Source organism: Chelmon rostratus, chromosome 17 (assembly GCF_017976325.1).
Source record: "Chelmon rostratus isolate fCheRos1 chromosome 17, fCheRos1.pri, whole genome shotgun sequence".
In the NCBI taxonomy this organism is placed as follows: domain Eukaryota; kingdom Metazoa; phylum Chordata; class Actinopteri; order Chaetodontiformes; family Chaetodontidae; genus Chelmon; species Chelmon rostratus.
Window position 1 is genome coordinate 17,716,142 of NC_055674.1, and position 16,886 is coordinate 17,733,027.

Consider the following 16,886-nt stretch of genomic DNA (forward strand, 5'->3'; position numbering starts at 1 on the left):
TGGAGGCTGTCCTGCAGAAGATCCATTTGATTAAAACTAGTGCAATGTTGGGTTACATCCAACTCAGTTACATTCATTAAATTCTGAATATTTTTGAATAAGTAAAACACAGAATTCAGGAAAATCAAAATGGAATCTGGAGACAAACTTCACAGGGCCCTAACGCTATACACATCTTGCAAGAATCTGATAAATCAATCAGCCCTGAATCCATGGTAGGTTTAGGTGAGTTGCCCCTGACAAGACACTGTCCAGCATGCACTTAACTCAGCTTTGATGGTGCCATCAAGCAAATTAAACCGAGGATTTAACAGTAACTCTTGTCCACAGTGTATACTGCAGTATAGAGACGTGTCACCCAAAATAGAGAGTAGTTCCATAAATTTTACAGAGGACAGTGTGACTGGTGGCGTGTCACCTTTAAAGTGCATTCCCACATGGAACTAACCCCCGCACTTCCTCCCCACCCTGCTCTTACACCCTTCTGGTTACTACCGCCATCCTCCATTTGGTGTCATTCCCTTTGAAGAAGAATAATGTGTTTAGCTTACAGCTGCTCTAGCCTGAGGGGGGGGGGGGGCAGAGGAGGTAGAACGAGAGAGAGAGAGGAAAAAGAGAAGAAACACATCAACAGTGACATGCACCTCTACTTCACATGTTCCACATGTCTACACCTCTTTAAGAAATATACAGATTAGGCTTTGTTGTTATTTTGTGATTTAGCTGTGATGTCGTTGGAGTGGCGTGTCATGTGTTAACGCTGATGACCAGGGAACAACCAATGAGAGGGAGCCCTGCGATCAGGTGAAATGCAGGTAGTGGGTATGTGTGCCTGTGTGGTTGTGTCACCAAAACACAGGGTTGTTGCTGTCTATTCATTAATATGGACTAAGTGTGCCTGTGTGCCATAAGCGAGTGGGGGTTGTAGAAGTAGCAACAACTGGCTGTGTGTGTGTGTGTGTGCGTGTGTGACTGTGTGTGAGTGTGTGTGTGCAGAAACAACTGTGCCTTGGCACCTGTCTCCCTCAATCCAGGGACAGATGAAGTTTGAACTGCATGGACAGCTTGGATGACAACGTTGAATCGCTTGACAGAATCTCAGCCTCCGCCCTCTGTGTGCACATGACGTGACATGACACACACACACACACGAACGTATACATGAAATATAACATGACACTGTGTGCAGTCAGCATGGCGAGAGCATGCAGCACCCGGTATACATGCATGTCAACACGGGCGGCTGTGCAGCGGTTGCTACCTCGTGTCTGCACGTACTTCCCTGCCACCTCCCCCAATCCCTTCACCCCCCCCTTAAGGCCAAATGGAACCCAAGACCAGAGAGCGGGACATGCTAGAACAGAGCGAGAAAACGGCTCTCATCCTCAGGCTGTCTTTCTGCTAAAGTAGCACAGACACGCCCACCATATGCTAAGAGAAGCCTAGCACACATCCACTGTATAAACATTATAGGATACGGTGACAAAAGTGCTGCCACTCAGCCATGCTTGTGCAAGCCTACAATTCGACCAATGCCTCGCCATGTACCGTCTCCACTCCAGCAACACAAGGACAAAACGTTGCATAATCACAGTGGTAAGAAGCCGCTGGCATGATTTCTTCCAAAACAATTAAAGACAGTTGAGCGCAAAGAGTTAAAAAAGTGAAAGGAGCAGAGCTGCAGGGACGAGCCCTGCTGTTAGTTTGATGCCCTGCCAACTATCTGACAAAGGCCTCACCTGGGCCAAGACACAGCAAAACAAAACAGGCCATGCCATGAACAGAACACCAATTACAGATTCAACCGGCCAAACCAATGAAAATAAATGATTAATAATCGCTCTCACTTTTCTAGTTCTGATCTTGCGGTTCTCAATATATGCACAGAGTTGTTTACACAAAGAAGCTCTGCTTAAGCGGTGAACTTACCGGCAGAATTGCAGGGTAGTACAGCCCCATCATTGTCTGATCTAGAGGAACAACTGCTGCTGACCAGCTCTCCACTTTCCCGTTCCTTCTCCTCTCCCCTTCCCTCTGTGTCTCTGTTTCTCCTCCTGTTCCTCCTCTCCTCTGTCGGTGCTCTAAGACCATGAGCCGACGATGGCTTCAGTCCACGTCTGTCTCACACATTCAAATTCTCCCTCGTTCACTCCCTCTTCCTCCACCTTCCCTTCGCCGGTGTCCCTTCTTCCACTTCTCCAGCACGCAAGCCTCGTCTGCCTGTCACTCTCTGCCTCTCTTCTCCTCGTCTCTGCGGCCCCGCTGCTCTGATCCCCCTCGGGCCTTTCTGTCTCTCTCCTCCTGACAGCCTGAGTCTCTTCTCGCCTCCTTTCTCTCTCTTCTCTTTGCTCTGCGTCTGTCATTCACACACTCGCGTTACACGTCCTGCTGCTCCCCCTGCTTCCTCTTGTTCCCGCCCCTCTTTTAAAACTTTCCCTCCCTCTCAGCCTCAGTCCCTCCTATCCATCAAAACATCCATCCTTCCATGTAGCCATCTAACCCTGTGTCTAGATGGGAGTCAGAAAGCTGTTGGTGCTGTCTCCTCGAACCCCCAGGAGAGAGAAAAGGAACAGGAAGGAAGAAGATGCTGTCTTCTATCCACGCACTGGCTGCCTGAGAGTACAGAACACGAATGCGACCCCCACTGCATTGCAGCGTTTTTTTGATGATTTATTTATTGCGTGGCAGCCTGTCAGCTCCAAAAAGCAGCGGTAGGTAGGCCAGTCGGTAGACAGCTAGGTAGCTAGCTGCGTGGGTAGGCTCCTAGATCACCATCTCTGTGCTGCAGCTCCCTTCATCACACAGATGGAAGTCTCACAAAACTGAGGGAGCGCCAGCCCCGATTCCAGTATCTAAACCTCAACCTGAACATGAATCTGTATTACGCTGCATTGCGCCTTTTCCTTCTGGCTCAGGCTCAGTTCCCTCACCACTGTATTGTTAGGAGGCGCTTAATTTGCAGAGATGAGAGTGCAGTTCCTTGCACCGCATTTTCATATGGGAGGGACTGAACTCTGCGGAAAAAAAGCCCTGATGCCAAGCTTTCAGACATCTGCTGAGTCTGGCTAGAACTGGGTCCGGAGGGATGGAGGGATGGAGGGAGGGCAAGATAAGTGACTGGAGGTAGCGGGGGGAAAAGGGGCAAAAGAAGGGAGCTCGGCTGGAATGGGTGGCAGAGACAGAAGAGTAGTGGGTGCGAGCGAGAGATAAAGGGATAGAGAGATAAATGGATAAAGGGCCGGGCGAAAAAAAAAAGCCAGGGATGACAGGATTAGGGCTGTAAGTGAGGAGGATGAGAGGATGAATAGGGGATGATCTGAGGATTAAGCGCACAGACTGAACACAGCGATAAACACACACGCAGTCTCACACAAACACATGCACATAATGTACACAAAGATGTGCCATGACCATATTCATGCTGCTGCACCTTAGCCGGCGGACATGCTCAAACAAAAAGGCTATATCCATCCCATGCTCATCAGGTAATTCAAACAAAGGCCTTCTACTTCAAACAATAGCATCTAACGATAATCAATAGCTCAGGCTTAACTCTTCTATAGGAGTAAGCCTGAACATTTTGGCTGCTATGGCTAAATCATAGAAACACGCTTGAGTGTGTAGCCCCTAGGACTTGTTTGTATGCATGTTTGCGTGTGTGTTGTTAACCCTGATCATTTCTGTGACCTAAACAGCAGGAGACTGACAGGCCCCACGGGTCAGAACGACCATGCATGCACATACATACATACACACACACACACACAGACACACACACACATTTACCCCTCGCAGTGTGCAGCAGCAGGGACCCACAGGAACCCTTCACCGTTTAACACACTCATATTGACACAAGCAGGCCTATAGGCAGTTCAAACATGCATACATAACATCAGAGAGGAGCATTACCAAGACAAATGTACTGCAGCAACGGAAAAGCCAATCTGGCTAAGCTAGGCTCGGCTAGCTCCATTTGCATGATAACCAGCAGCTAGCGTGCTGGAGACTCCCAATATGTGTGCTCAAGGGTAGAATACATTAGCAGGGACGAGTTTTAAATCATTTATAAAACAAATGCGGCAGTGTGCGTTGGCTCTCAATCCAGCAGATGACAAGGGAAGCTCAGACGTACTGCAGATCACAAGCAGTCTCTACCCAGGTGTTTGTCTTACTAGCACATGAACCCAGGCAGGTGAGGGCTAAGACTGGAATATAAGTCAGTGCAGCTACCGATTGTATGAATTGGTGCCCTGCAGGCTAGCCATCTTAAATAACTTGCTTCCATTTCTGTTTCACCTCTGCTCCACTTTTCTGTCTCATCCTCCCATTCCTTCTTTGCCTGCCAATCTCTTCTTTTTTGTTGTCGGGCAGAAATAACTGAATACTGGACGCAAGGGATGAGAAATCTGCATAAAATTGACGAACAGAGCGCCAAATCCTTACAGCGTCGTCCTCTTTAAGTCTCCCTCGTACACTCTCGGAGAGCGGTGTTCCCAAGATGGCAATAGGAAGGGTAGAGCAGGAATTGGAGTGTCAAACAGAGTAGAGGAGAGGAAAAAAAAGAATACATGAGAGGGGATGAGGCCTCGGAGAATCTCCCATGTTGTGATGCGGGCAGGGAGGTCGAACAGGCTCACAGACCAACACTCCCCTCCTGTGGCACTGCCAGAGAGCTGCACATCCGGAACACGGGCTGGAGATGCACGAGCGCACGCAAACACAGACGAAGGTGCACACGCACATCTCAGATGCAGAGGCCTTTCTCTCAAATGGGGATGGCGCGTGCATGTGCATATACACACACACACACACACACGCACATGAATACTGAGCTGGTTTAAGCTGCTCATTGTGTTCTGCTGCTTGGAGGTAGATAAGAAAATAGTCAGCTACCCTGCCGCTACGCTGCACACATAAGGCACTCATTACTGAGAGAAATATGCATGGAGAGACACTCAGAATGAGAAAGAGACCGAGAGAGGCCTAAAAAGAGAGAAAGTGCGAGGGGATAGGAACGGTTTTGTGAAACAGTGCTGCACATCGAGCGTGCAGAGCTCAGCTTAAATAAGGTGATGGCATAATTTCTCTCTACGTTCTGAGGGTCAAGCTTTTGAAAGAGAAGCTCAATCACTAGCAGCTCCCCTTTCATCAATTCTTCTAACAGCCATCGTTTATATACTACCATAGGCTGCAGCCGAAGAAAAATGGAAGAGCCCCTGCAGAACTTCATAATTGTCTCGATAATGATGCCGTAGTGCAACAGACCCTATCCTGCTATAGGACTGGATGGACGACAGCACTACATTCCCTGTGGCCAAACAGAATAAAGAGTTGGCTTCTAAAATGATGCAGATTATACTGTATGCAAAAAATGTCACACTTTTGTTCCACATTTTAGTGGAGACAGACTATAAAGACTGCAGCTACCCTATAAGAAGTGCCACGCTGTTTCATTTTTGCTTCTATTTCCTTCTTTTTTTTTAACATCCCATGAGACAGAAACTGCATGAGAACCAAAACTCATATCTCAAGCGAGTCAAGGATTCTGCATTACATTATTTTTTTAATTTATTGTGCCAGAGGTTTGCAAGCAGTAACTAATCTCTTACCTGACTGTGAGTTGGGTATCCATGGAAACCTGGGTTTAAAGGCTCATTGTTCTGCAAGAGACAACAGGAAAGAGGGAAGAGAGCAGTGTAAGTGGTTGGGCTTTTGAAAAATTGAGTGGATGCAGCATGACAGTCCGAAACTTTTGCATTGCGGGTGAAATGCACTCCCAGACGCAAACCTCCACTTGGCTTGTTTTCAAACTAAGCAGAGACAAAAAGAGAACAAACGAGAGGTTGGTACAACTGGAATTTTTTTCAACGTCCTTTACTATTGTCAAAACCTGCTTATATAATCAAGTCATACAACTCACTACTAAACCTTAAAATTAAACCCAAACATCTACAGCGTGCTTTTGTTTCTCGTTGCCCACAGGAGAACAAAGTTCAAACGACTGCAGAAGACACTTCCCTGAAGGGAGAAAACTGACTGAATTAAGTCAACAGTTAACAGTTTGTCATGACTGGTGAACCATCACTGCCGAGTTTTCATATCCAGCCGTACTAACCAATCAAAATCCACTAGCAGAGGCTGAGCCCCCCATCCCTCATCGACCCTGCCCCAGAAACCAGTGTTGTGGTTAATTGCTCAGTAATTACTTTTAATTAGATTATTTCTGTCTCTCTTCCTCTCTTTTGTGTGCGACTATTATTTTCTCCTCCAGTGTCATTTTGCCCCACCAAGGGCAGCCATTGTTTGCTGCAGAGCTAGGTGAGGCGGAGGGGGCAAAAGAAGAGAGAAAGGCAAAGAGGGAGAGACAGGAGGAGGACTGGAACAATGGGGAAAGTTAACCAAACGATGATATTGTGACAGCAGTTAGAGAGATGACACCGGCACAGTCTAGCCTGCTGGCATGCCTCGCAGAGAAAACATGACTGCCTAGTGAGACTCATGCCGAGGCATGAGTCTCACTAGGCGAGAAGGGGAGGGGGGGGGGAGGTCTGAGGGGGTAGAGGAAAGAAAGAAACATGTGAGTGTGCGTATATGTATGCGCTGGGGGATGGGGTGTAAGTCTTTAGAACTGCTGATGTTTTCGTTACATTTAATCTGCAGGACCAAGGAGCAGACAAAATGTCTCAGATCCATGTGCTGCCCCTTGGCCTGAATGCACCCCTCCATTCAGCAAACAGCTTGAGTGTGGGCCGTGCAATGCCACAGCGACGAGAAGGGCAGATTTGGCTTCTGAGGAGTGTCAACAGAGAGTTAACCTCCTGGCCCCGACCTCGAGCTGCCTCCTGTGGGAATCACTTCCTGATGCCGTTCATCTAACCAATCAAGGGCAAGTGTCTGAGACGAGAGGCCACGGTGACGGCAGATTGACACACTGTCTAAACACACAGACAAACAAAGCTATCAAAGCTGATCCCGAAGAGCTGTGGCTCGGGAGGTAAAGTGGATCGTCCACTAATCAAAGGTCAGCGGTTCGATCCCCGGCTCCTCCGGTCAGCATGTCCAAGTGTCCTGGCATGTGTAGTTAAGCACATTGAGTGGTCAGTAGACTAGAACAGTGCCATATTAATGCAGTCCATTTACTATTTACCATTATGCAGTAGATCGCTTTGCAACACTGGGACTTAAGACCAAAAACAGATGTGGTGATGATTGAATGAAGGGAAGAAATGTCTAGACGGAGCTGGATAGCGGGAAACCGAGGAGGAATAAGAGTACGTGGTTGCGCCACATGTTAAGAATAGGTAAGAATGAGAAAGAAACATTTTTCTTTTGATGCCGCGGGCAGCAAACTGACTCTGTGCATGTGTGTTTGTATCCAGACTCGGGGCCCGTCCTCCCTTTCCCCTGTCTGAAACAGCCCTTTCTTTGTCTCCACTCTGCACTTCCTGTTTCATCTGGAACCAATTTCCCCCTCGTGCCTCGTCCCCAGGGGGAACACTCTCCTTGGTGCGCCGCATTTCCAGCGGAATGGACAGGCTTATATTCAGCCAAATACTGACTGTGTAAAAGGCCGCCGGTGCTCACCACAGCACATATAGAAATGCAGTAATAAGGGGGCTGTTCAGAGCAGAATCTCAAGTCTACAAAGCCTCAGGCAATGTGAATGAGAATGAGAAAACTCTTTATATTTTAAATAAAAAGAGATGCATGTTGGGAGTTACCAACACTGCTCTGCATTTCAAATAGGACTGAGCTGACGTTCTGGTTTCAGTGCACCAAACGCTGGAGCGAACATTGTATTTGATGACTGTTTGGGCTGTATTCGTTCAGTGGTGGTGGGCCACCAAAGCAGCTGAGGTAATGTGATAAAGCAGCAATGTTACAACAAAACACATACAATTACAGGTGATTAAATGCTAAGAATTAGTGTCTTTAATCACATCTGCAGTCAAGTAAGGATGAAGGCGCTGCACTCAGCTACAAAAACTGGGAGAAAAACTGGAACGGCAGTGAAATCTAAACCAAAATTATACCCAACCATCGTATTATAGACTCACTGTTGGCTCAACAGTGGACAGAGTGGAAAGAGAAGGGAGAGGAGGAGTTTACAGAGAAGAACAGGAGGAGGGAGAGAGTTTAGCAACATCTGGAATCAATCTGTCTGCAAGGGGGGAGGGAGGGAGTGTGGTGGATGGAGGGGGGGGGCAGAGGAGAAAGAAAGGAAAGAAAAGAAAAGAAAAGAAAAAACAGAGCGAGATGAAAATAAGGGCAGGGACAGACACACACAGGAGGAGGAGGAATGTGGGGAATAAGACGGCCAGAGCCAAGAAAGGGGAGAGAAATATAAAGCAATGAAACTTGCGTGAAATGGAGACAATGAGTCATAAGTGAAGAATGCCATGTGATTTATATTTTCTTAAGGGGTGGGGGAAGGGATTGGGGGTCTGAATTCGATACCTAGTTTTCAGAGACTCTTGTTTACCCACACTCACGCTAAGGCACGCACGCTCACAGACACACACTCTTTATGGCATATGCCATTGCTTTTAGTATATTACATGTCTGAGTGTCTTGAAAAGTAAGCATACGGCAGCAGGCACATTTATGCCTGCCGTACTTTTTTTTTCTTTTGAATAAGTGAAAAAAGAACACGGCATGCTGCACTAAGCCTGTCCAGGTTGAAAGCGGGGCTTTCGCACTGCACTTCTGCAAGTTTCCATTAAGTTAATTCCATATAGTTTGTGAGCGAGGAGGAGCCTTTGAAGGCGCCGGCTGGCTGACTGTGAGGGTTTCAGACTCCACTGGCAGGGATCAGCAAAAGCACAGAAAAGCAGTCACACACATTAACACTCACTCTCTCTCTGTGTCCCCCTCTCTGACTCCGCGGAGGGCAAAACTAAAGGGCGTCTCTCTTGTTTATTTTCTCTCTCTCTCTCTCCGACTTGCTATTTTAGGAGAAGGAAAGAAGTTGGGGAGTTGCTGGAGCAAACGGGTAGGAGCAGGGGAAGAAAAAGGAGCAGCCGTGGTGAAGGAAGGCAAAATGACATGAGGTCAACAGATGGTGAGAGGGGAGGGAGACGGGGGGAGGAGGGGAGCAGGGTAATTAAGGGGGCTGCTGCAGGCATCCAGTGAGCCCTAACAGAACAGCCTGAGGAGGTGGACTGCTCCGGTGTTTGGCTTTATTATGGTTTCAATCATATCACCAAATGTAAGAAAAATCCCACCTGCTACCACCAACGCACCCAAAAGCCTAAAATCCTGAAACTTTTTGACAAAAACATGGCAAAAACTACAGAGAAGGTCCCGCCTTTCACCTCAACAGAGGCTGTGATCTACGAGCCAGAATCAACAACAGTCAAATTACTTTTAACAGCCTCACAAACATGACGGGATCTGAGAAGTGGAAAACCAATCATTCATCAAGTGTTGTCTGCGAGAGGTTCTTGGCTATCTTTGGCCCAGTATAATCAGCAACCTCAAAACTCACTGAAGTCAACAAATCACGGCCGAGTGGGAAAGACTACAGATGAACGAGGCGCACTCGGAGCCGCCGTAAAACACACAAGAAGTGAAGGGGGAAGGCAGTAGCAGAACAGACCGAAGGGCACGGGACAGAACGTGATGGATGTGATTTGTCAACGTGAGCTGCTCCAAAAGGCATATCGAAGCCAAATGACGAGGTTGAAAATGACAACGGACACAGTCGATATGAACACAAAGGACGCAAAGACAACCAAGAGGAAGGGTTGAAAGCCAAGAACTGCAGTGTTTCCCCCAAAGACTGAAGGCCTTTTTTTGAGAATAGCACCTTTTTCACACCAAAATGTGCCCACAGAATGGGACAGCTACAGCCATCCATTTTTCTTTCCTTTATGTACTTTCTAAACAAGTAATAGTCTTTGACGCCTCTGATACGAACTGGACAAAGCTCATTTTTTCCAATCCGAAAAACAAAACATGTGACTAGAGGGCATTTGCTGGGTGTATTTATTTATGACTGTTTCTTCCGACTGCAAGGCCCGCTAATGACAACAGATGGCTGGGAGTTCAGAAATACGCAGGTGCTGATGTGTAGGCCTACATGCAGTGCGGTTTCTTGGAGTAATGAATGGAATACATGCACAACACTGCCATGACACATTCATCATGTTGTGGTAGCATTACAACCGTCAAAGGGCCAAATCCTCTGCTGACTCAACCATCAACCAGCACATCAGGATGAAGTTCAACCCAGCCTCCAAAAAACTTGGGACGCTGTGCAAAACATACATAAAAACAGAATGCAATGATGCAATGCAAAACCTTTTCAATCTACATTCAATTGAATAAATAAGGTACAAACACAAGATAGTCAGTCTGTTGTCGTATTTTGCGCTTCAAAATGTACCACTCACATTCAATGGGGGACAGGTCTGGACTCCAGGCAGCGAGTCTAGTACCTGCACTCTTTTACTAAGAAGCCACGCTGCTGGAATAAGCAGGGATGTCCCTAAAAAAAGACGACTGTATGGCAGCTGCTCCAAAAACCTGCATGTACCTGTCAGCATTAATGTTGCCTTCATGGATGTGCCAGTTACTCATACCATGGGCACTAACACAACCCCATACATTCACAGATACTGGCTTTTGAACTTTGCACTGAAAACAATCTGAATGGTCCTTATCCTCTTAAGCCCACAGAACACGATCTCCATGATTTCCAAAACAATCTGAAATGCGCTCATCGACAATAGTTTTCCAAAGTGTCCCCATGGCTGTGTGGTAATATCCTGGTGGGTGGGCGGTACGGCCCTAAAATAAAATCAGGATATTTCAGGATATTTCTGATTCAGTGATGCTACGCTGAGCCGGTACTGCCATTATCACAATATGAATTTTTGTTTCATGTTAAAAATTAAGCTGATATTATCATTAATGGTGGGATATTGCACACCCCCTAATCCTTTATACAATCGTGTTAGTTTTTAATGCAGTGCTGCCTGAGGAATTGATCTATTGATCTGTTTCATGTATATTTTACTCAGCGTCCCAACTTTTTTGGAATCACTTTTTAAAGATGCCTTCAGTTTATTTTATGAATCATACATACAGATTTTTTTCCCCTTACGTACTTATTAAGCAAAAATTTAAAAAACATTATCACTGCAAATACGTGTTGCAGATTTCACTGCAACATAACTCCTTAGCGCTTGTACTCAGCACCTGCTAATTAATTTGCCCGTTTCAGACACCGCAGCAGATACCGTTAATCACATGCCCTTTGTTGAGCAAACATCTTTTACTGTGGCTAAAAATCTAAAAGAAATCTGTGATGTGAAACTTCCATGGCAGTAATTAATCATTCAGTAAAATTATGGCAACATGTTTAATCCATTTTATTTCATTATGTTATTGTACTTAAGGATGTTCTTTCATTTAAAAGGTGAGAAGCTGTCTGTCCTTTTGTGCCCCATAAGCTACACCAATATGGTGCACAGGCTGCTTCATCGTTTTCTGTCAGATCTAATTATTTCAGTTTGTTTTAGCAAAGCTTGTAGTGCACCACGGGCATGAATTATATTACAAAGCATTACACAACCCCTAATTGATCCAGGTAGGTATCACAACAATTTTCAGTACTCCTGTCACTGTGGCAGCTGTGACAACACTGCGACAGTGCATCATAGATGACCCCATGTAAGGGAAACACTGAATTGACATTTCACTCTGTGTAGCTGGAGACGGGAGCACATATGACAGTTTGGGGGCAGCCTGGGGGAGGAGGAGGCATATCGGGTGGGGGAGTGCTGACATGATGACCATAAAGGGAACGTTAACATGCAAGTGTCACGTTAAGGAGATGAAACTGGTGGGCCTTCCACGAATATAACGAGAGAAAGAACGAGCGAGAGGTCTATTGTATTTCCTTCTTTTTATGAATGGTGTTTTTCCTTTTCTTTCTTCAGTCTGATTATTCCTTTGTGCTTTGGCAATAGGCTTCTGCACTTGTGCCAATAAAGCATGGTGAATTGGACACACACTCATACAGAGAGCGAGAGAGAGAGAGAGAGAGAGAGAGAGAGAGAGAGAGAGAGAGAGAGAGACAGAGAGACAGAGAGACAGAGAGAGAGAATATGAGTTGAGTAACTTTGTCTGGGGAAGTCTTAGCTTATCGCTGCCGGTTCAAAAGTCAAGGGTGACTCCGCCGCTGCGCTGCAGCTCAAAGTTTAACAGCAATCATTAAACAGCAGCGGAGAGCAGAATGTGAGACTAGCTAGGCTTGTGCACGACCCTCTGTAACAAATACGAACACATATCAGTACAGGCTGAACACAACCGGACCAACACCCTCTGCCTCTCTGTAAACTGCTCCCTTTCTGTGGACATTTCTTCTTTTCTGTGAATAATTCACGCTGCTGACTTCTGAAGGACACTTCAGTCTGTTCAGCTACAGTTACACATAGACTCTCTGGCTACGTGCAGGTTACTATTGTGGCTATGCAACAATTACAACAACTGCCATCATGAGCAAAGGCAGCAATAGCATTTTATCTTTCTATCTCACAGTCAAGCATTAGGGACACAAAGCAATGACTACTTCAAATTGTAAATAACCTATTCATTATTTTGTAAGTCTGCAATGTCCAACTCTATATAATGTTGAAAATAATGACAAATACACATCAAAAACACCAAATTGATGTCACATCTCATCTCACATTGAGGTTTGTATTGAGCACATTTGCACATTTCTAGAGCTCTATCCAGACAATGTTTGATACGTTTCCTTAATAAATGAGTTTAGCAATGAACAATAACAGCATAAAATATTTACATTTTGAGTGCAATTTACTTTCAGGAGTTTAGAAAAATCCAAACAGACCTCCAAAGAATGCTTTAACACCCATTTTTAAGGCAAGCGGTCAGGAGCTGACTGTTTGCAGCTATATATTGTCATCAGCAACCGATATGACAGACTCAATTTGTCATTGGGCTCCTGGGCAGACAAAAAAGTTCACACAAGCGCACTTATTCTACAGAAACAAGCAACACTCCATGTGATGAGTACTGCTTGTGGTGAACATGGTAATAACCTATCTCAGTGATCTGCCCATTCATATGAACCTGACGCCCTCCCTTTGCTCTGACCCGTTAAAGCGATCAGTCTGGTTAATGCCCTCTCCTAAATGAGCTTTGATCTCGTTAGCGCGACACAAAGCCTCTTTACTGCCAACGATAGGACAAATCGGCTCTCCGAAACAGAGAGAGAAAGCGAGAGACAGGCCGACCAAGAGCCAGGAACCGTACTCCCACTGCATCCGAGTGGACCACAGCAACTGCCTCGAGGGGACACGTCAATACTACCAACAGAGAGAGCGGAGACAAATAAAAGGCAGAAGAGGGACGATACATGACGAAGATGAGGAGGAAAGCAAATGCGAGAGGAAAACAAGAGACGAGACAGATGTGGAGCTGGGAGACATAAAAAGTGATGGATGTTGCATAGATTTAAGTGACGGGAGGTAGGTAGAGAGATGGGGGAGGGGGCAGCAGGGAGAAAGAGGGTGGAGGGAGGGGGTGGGGTGGTTCACCTCACTGGTACACTGAAAGCCTGTGAACCAGGAGTCAATTAGCAATCTGGAAATATGCTTGGGGGAGACAGGAGCGGGGGAAATCAGAGGACAGCTAGAGGGGAGCAGGGGAAACAGCAGAGGGGGGGGGGGGTTTGAAAGGGGTCTGCAGAGCGGGGGGAGGAGAGCAGGAGCAACAAAAGGGAGAAGAGGCTGCACTCTCATTTATTATTACAGTCCTGATTTACAGTCAGCCTGGAAGGTCAGCGATCCACTCCCTCCAGCTCTCAATGGGAATGCTATAATAATTGTTAGGTGCATTTACTTAATAGGAGCATCCACTGAACTCATCCTGAGCACCCACTCAGCTACAGTGAGCCACTGCCATTCAACCACCATGACTGACTTGCCAGCATTAGCCCTTAGTGTGATTCTTTTTTTTTTTTAACCTTTTGCATAAAATGTTATTGAACTATTCATCTTCACTCAGAGCCAAACCTCCTGCTTATCTCCCCCCAACTGATCATGTCATTCCCGACATCCATCACTTTCCTCTCATCCTCTATCATGATCCCAGATGGATGCAAACTAATGGCTCTGATTTCCTGTCTGTCTGCTCCCTCCTTGCCTCCATCCTTTTTTGTCTCCCTACATCTATCCATCCAAGCCCCACTGTCCTTTCACCCACATACTGTGTCCATTCAAACCTAGCTATTTACTACTCTTTGTCCTCCACCTTCTTAAATCTACATCTCTCTCTTCCTATGTGCATCCACCGGTCCCTTTTCTATCTTGCCATCCACCCATCAACTCATCCTCCCTGACCCTCTCTGCTCTACTCCCTCCTATTTCCAGCCTGACCGCCCCCCCAGAGCCCAGCGATCAATACAACCGATGGGCAGCGAGAGTCCTCCCCATGCCATGCTGCTCATTGTCACATCATCTTTGCCGGCAGGCTATAACCTTTCCCCATCATCAGCATCCATCCTCTGTGAGGCTCACAGAGCATTACACGGGACCCATTTGTCATTGCAGCAGGTCAGTCGCACAGCCAATTAAAGTATTTTACCAGTTCCCCAGGATTCAATTACCTGCAGATGACCTCAAACCATGTCTGCCTGCCCTTCGACTGCTGTTAGTGCTGTTTCCCTGGACTAAAACACCAGATGTCAGCTAAAATTCTCCCTTGTTCTGTTGGATTATGGGCACTTCAAAGCGTATGTGTGTAGGTGTAAGAATGATGTGTAGTGCATGTGTTCATAAGAGAGCAAGAGAGAGAGAAATAAATAGTAATAGATTCAGGGAGAGCAAGCGAGAGTGAGAGAGGTGCCTCCGCGGTCCCCTGGTTTACTGTAATACACAAAGATTAGTCCTTCAGAGGCACGAATGGTTGCTGATGCTTTGCTGTCTCAGCAGTCGAGTCATGAGAGCAGGGAAGACCAGCGTTAAGGAGGGCCCCCTTGAGCCCCCTCGCTCCTTCAGCCGACACCAAAAGGCTCTGTTCTTTGTCTTTGGCTGTGGTGACCCCTCCCCCAATGCCCGTCTGCCTCTCTCTTTTAACACCTAGCGACAATCATGGGGGGCACGGAGCGATTAATGGCACATGCGGTGTGTATCAGGATTCGATGAGATGACTCACTGCAAATTATGATCGTAGGGGATTGATTTCATCCATGTACATGTATATCTGTACATATATTCACCCATATATATGTGTGACGTGCAATGAGTGAGAAAGCACTGGTTTACTTTCCAGGAGACAGGCATGATGAATGGGTCTGATCTTTGCTGTGCTGCTGTCTGTCATAGCAATGGAGCCTGGATCATATTACCTTTGTCTGGCTTGGTCATGCTGCCTCACTGAGCAGCCCCAGGAGCACGGCTACAGTACTTCACCGAGCCACATCTTGTGTAATTCACAAACCACCCATTGCGCTTCAATTAAAGGATTCTCTCTATGCTGCAATGATGCATGATTATGTTGTTGATGAGAGAAAGGGGCCTATCAAAACATTACCATCACTCCCTGCTGATGCTTAGGAACAAAAGCTTTTGAGGGAGAAGAAAGGGGAGGGCAGATGATACTTAATCCCAATGCTGCACACATGGATCTGAGGTTGGAAAAGAAACGACACAGATGTGAGAAATTGACAGTATATGTGTTAACATTGCCTTCCTACCTGTCCGATGTCACCAACAACACCCCCGGTGCCGTCTATCCTTGGTCTTTTGCACTCCGCTCCGGCTAAGTCGGTCAGGGCAGCGGCTGTCTGAGCGTCGGGCTCCGGGTCTCCTCGCTTCATCCCCCGGACAGCTGCTGGACCCCCGGCCGCGTTTGCAAGTGGTCCGGCTGCTGTATCAATGTCTCTTTCCCGGTCCATTATTCCCCGACTAACGGGTAGCATTATAGATGCAACGTCGGTCGACATTAACATTGGACGGCAGACAGTCACCAGTCAAAAGTCTGTTTTTTACCTTTGCCTTCTCCTTCTGATTTGTCCACAGCTCGATATTCACACTAGATTTGGCTTCTCCCAAAAAGCGAAGACGGATAATTTTGAACAGTTTTTCATCAATAGAGGCAGCTTACAGCACTGTTTATTGTCTAACTTGGCGTTAGCAAACGTTATTCGAGACTGAACATTATGACCATGCCAGGATTATGGACTAATCACAATAAGTACAGTCTTTTTTCCTCCCAAAAAAAGTAAAACGACGCCAAACCGTGACCTATTTTAATAACGATCACACGTCCGACCCTTGAATGCCTTACAAGCTAATTAGCTAGCTAACATTAGCTAGCTTACTAGCATTACATTCCGCTAGCTCTCGTTATAAATGTGGCTCGGAGAGCACACTCTCGCTGCCAATAATAGAAAATGTTGGAAATTAGCTTCGCGTAAAGGCTACTTCTCCTTGTGTGGGTCCAGCCAGTCCTTTCTCCTCTCGCCGCTAAATGTGTGTTTGCCTTAAACCTCTCTGTTGTTCCTACCAGCCTTCCCCTTGATTTCAGTCCCTTCTTGTCACTCCGTCCGCTCCCTCGCCGTGCTCTGTATGGATGTGTCTTGGCGTGCGGACTTGGCTGCCGACGAACACGATTTCCTCTGGTCTGAGTCCCAGTTGGTGTAACTCGTAGTGTGGAGGGAGCCCGAGTGCGCTGATCCGCGGTCAGATTTGCCTACGGGCACCGGGCTACGGCAGAGAGGACAGTGAGGTGAGGTGGGCTGGTCTGAGGTCTGCCTCTCCTCCGTCTCCTTCTCCTTCTTTTCCCAAATCCCCCACCGCCACCACGGCGCTCCCCCTCCTCCTCTGTCCTCGCTATTTCAGTGTTTAGCC

The 16,886-nt window shown here is 46.7% G+C and overlaps 1 protein-coding gene across 4 annotated transcripts in view; it reads right to left on the reverse strand.

The window, feature by feature from the left end:
• LOC121621012 (RNA binding protein fox-1 homolog 2-like) overlaps positions 1 to 16,664 on the reverse strand; it is a 40,792-nt gene extending 24,128 nt beyond the window's left edge. For 2 of the 4 annotated variants that reach the window (XM_041957304.1, XM_041957303.1), the window contains exons 1-2: positions 15,731 to 16,664; positions 5,610 to 5,660 (exon numbers count right to left, since the gene is read on the reverse strand). In XM_041957304.1, the coding sequence (XP_041813238.1) occupies positions 5,610 to 5,660; positions 15,731 to 15,985 (306 nt within the window). In that variant the 5' untranslated portion in view covers positions 15,986 to 16,664. Of the gene's footprint in view, positions 1 to 1,929; positions 2,092 to 5,609; positions 5,661 to 15,730 lie in introns of those variants that run through there. The other 2 variants (XM_041957305.1, XM_041957306.1) reach the window with 2 other exon arrangements.
• Positions 16,665 to 16,886: the final 222 nt, after the last annotated feature.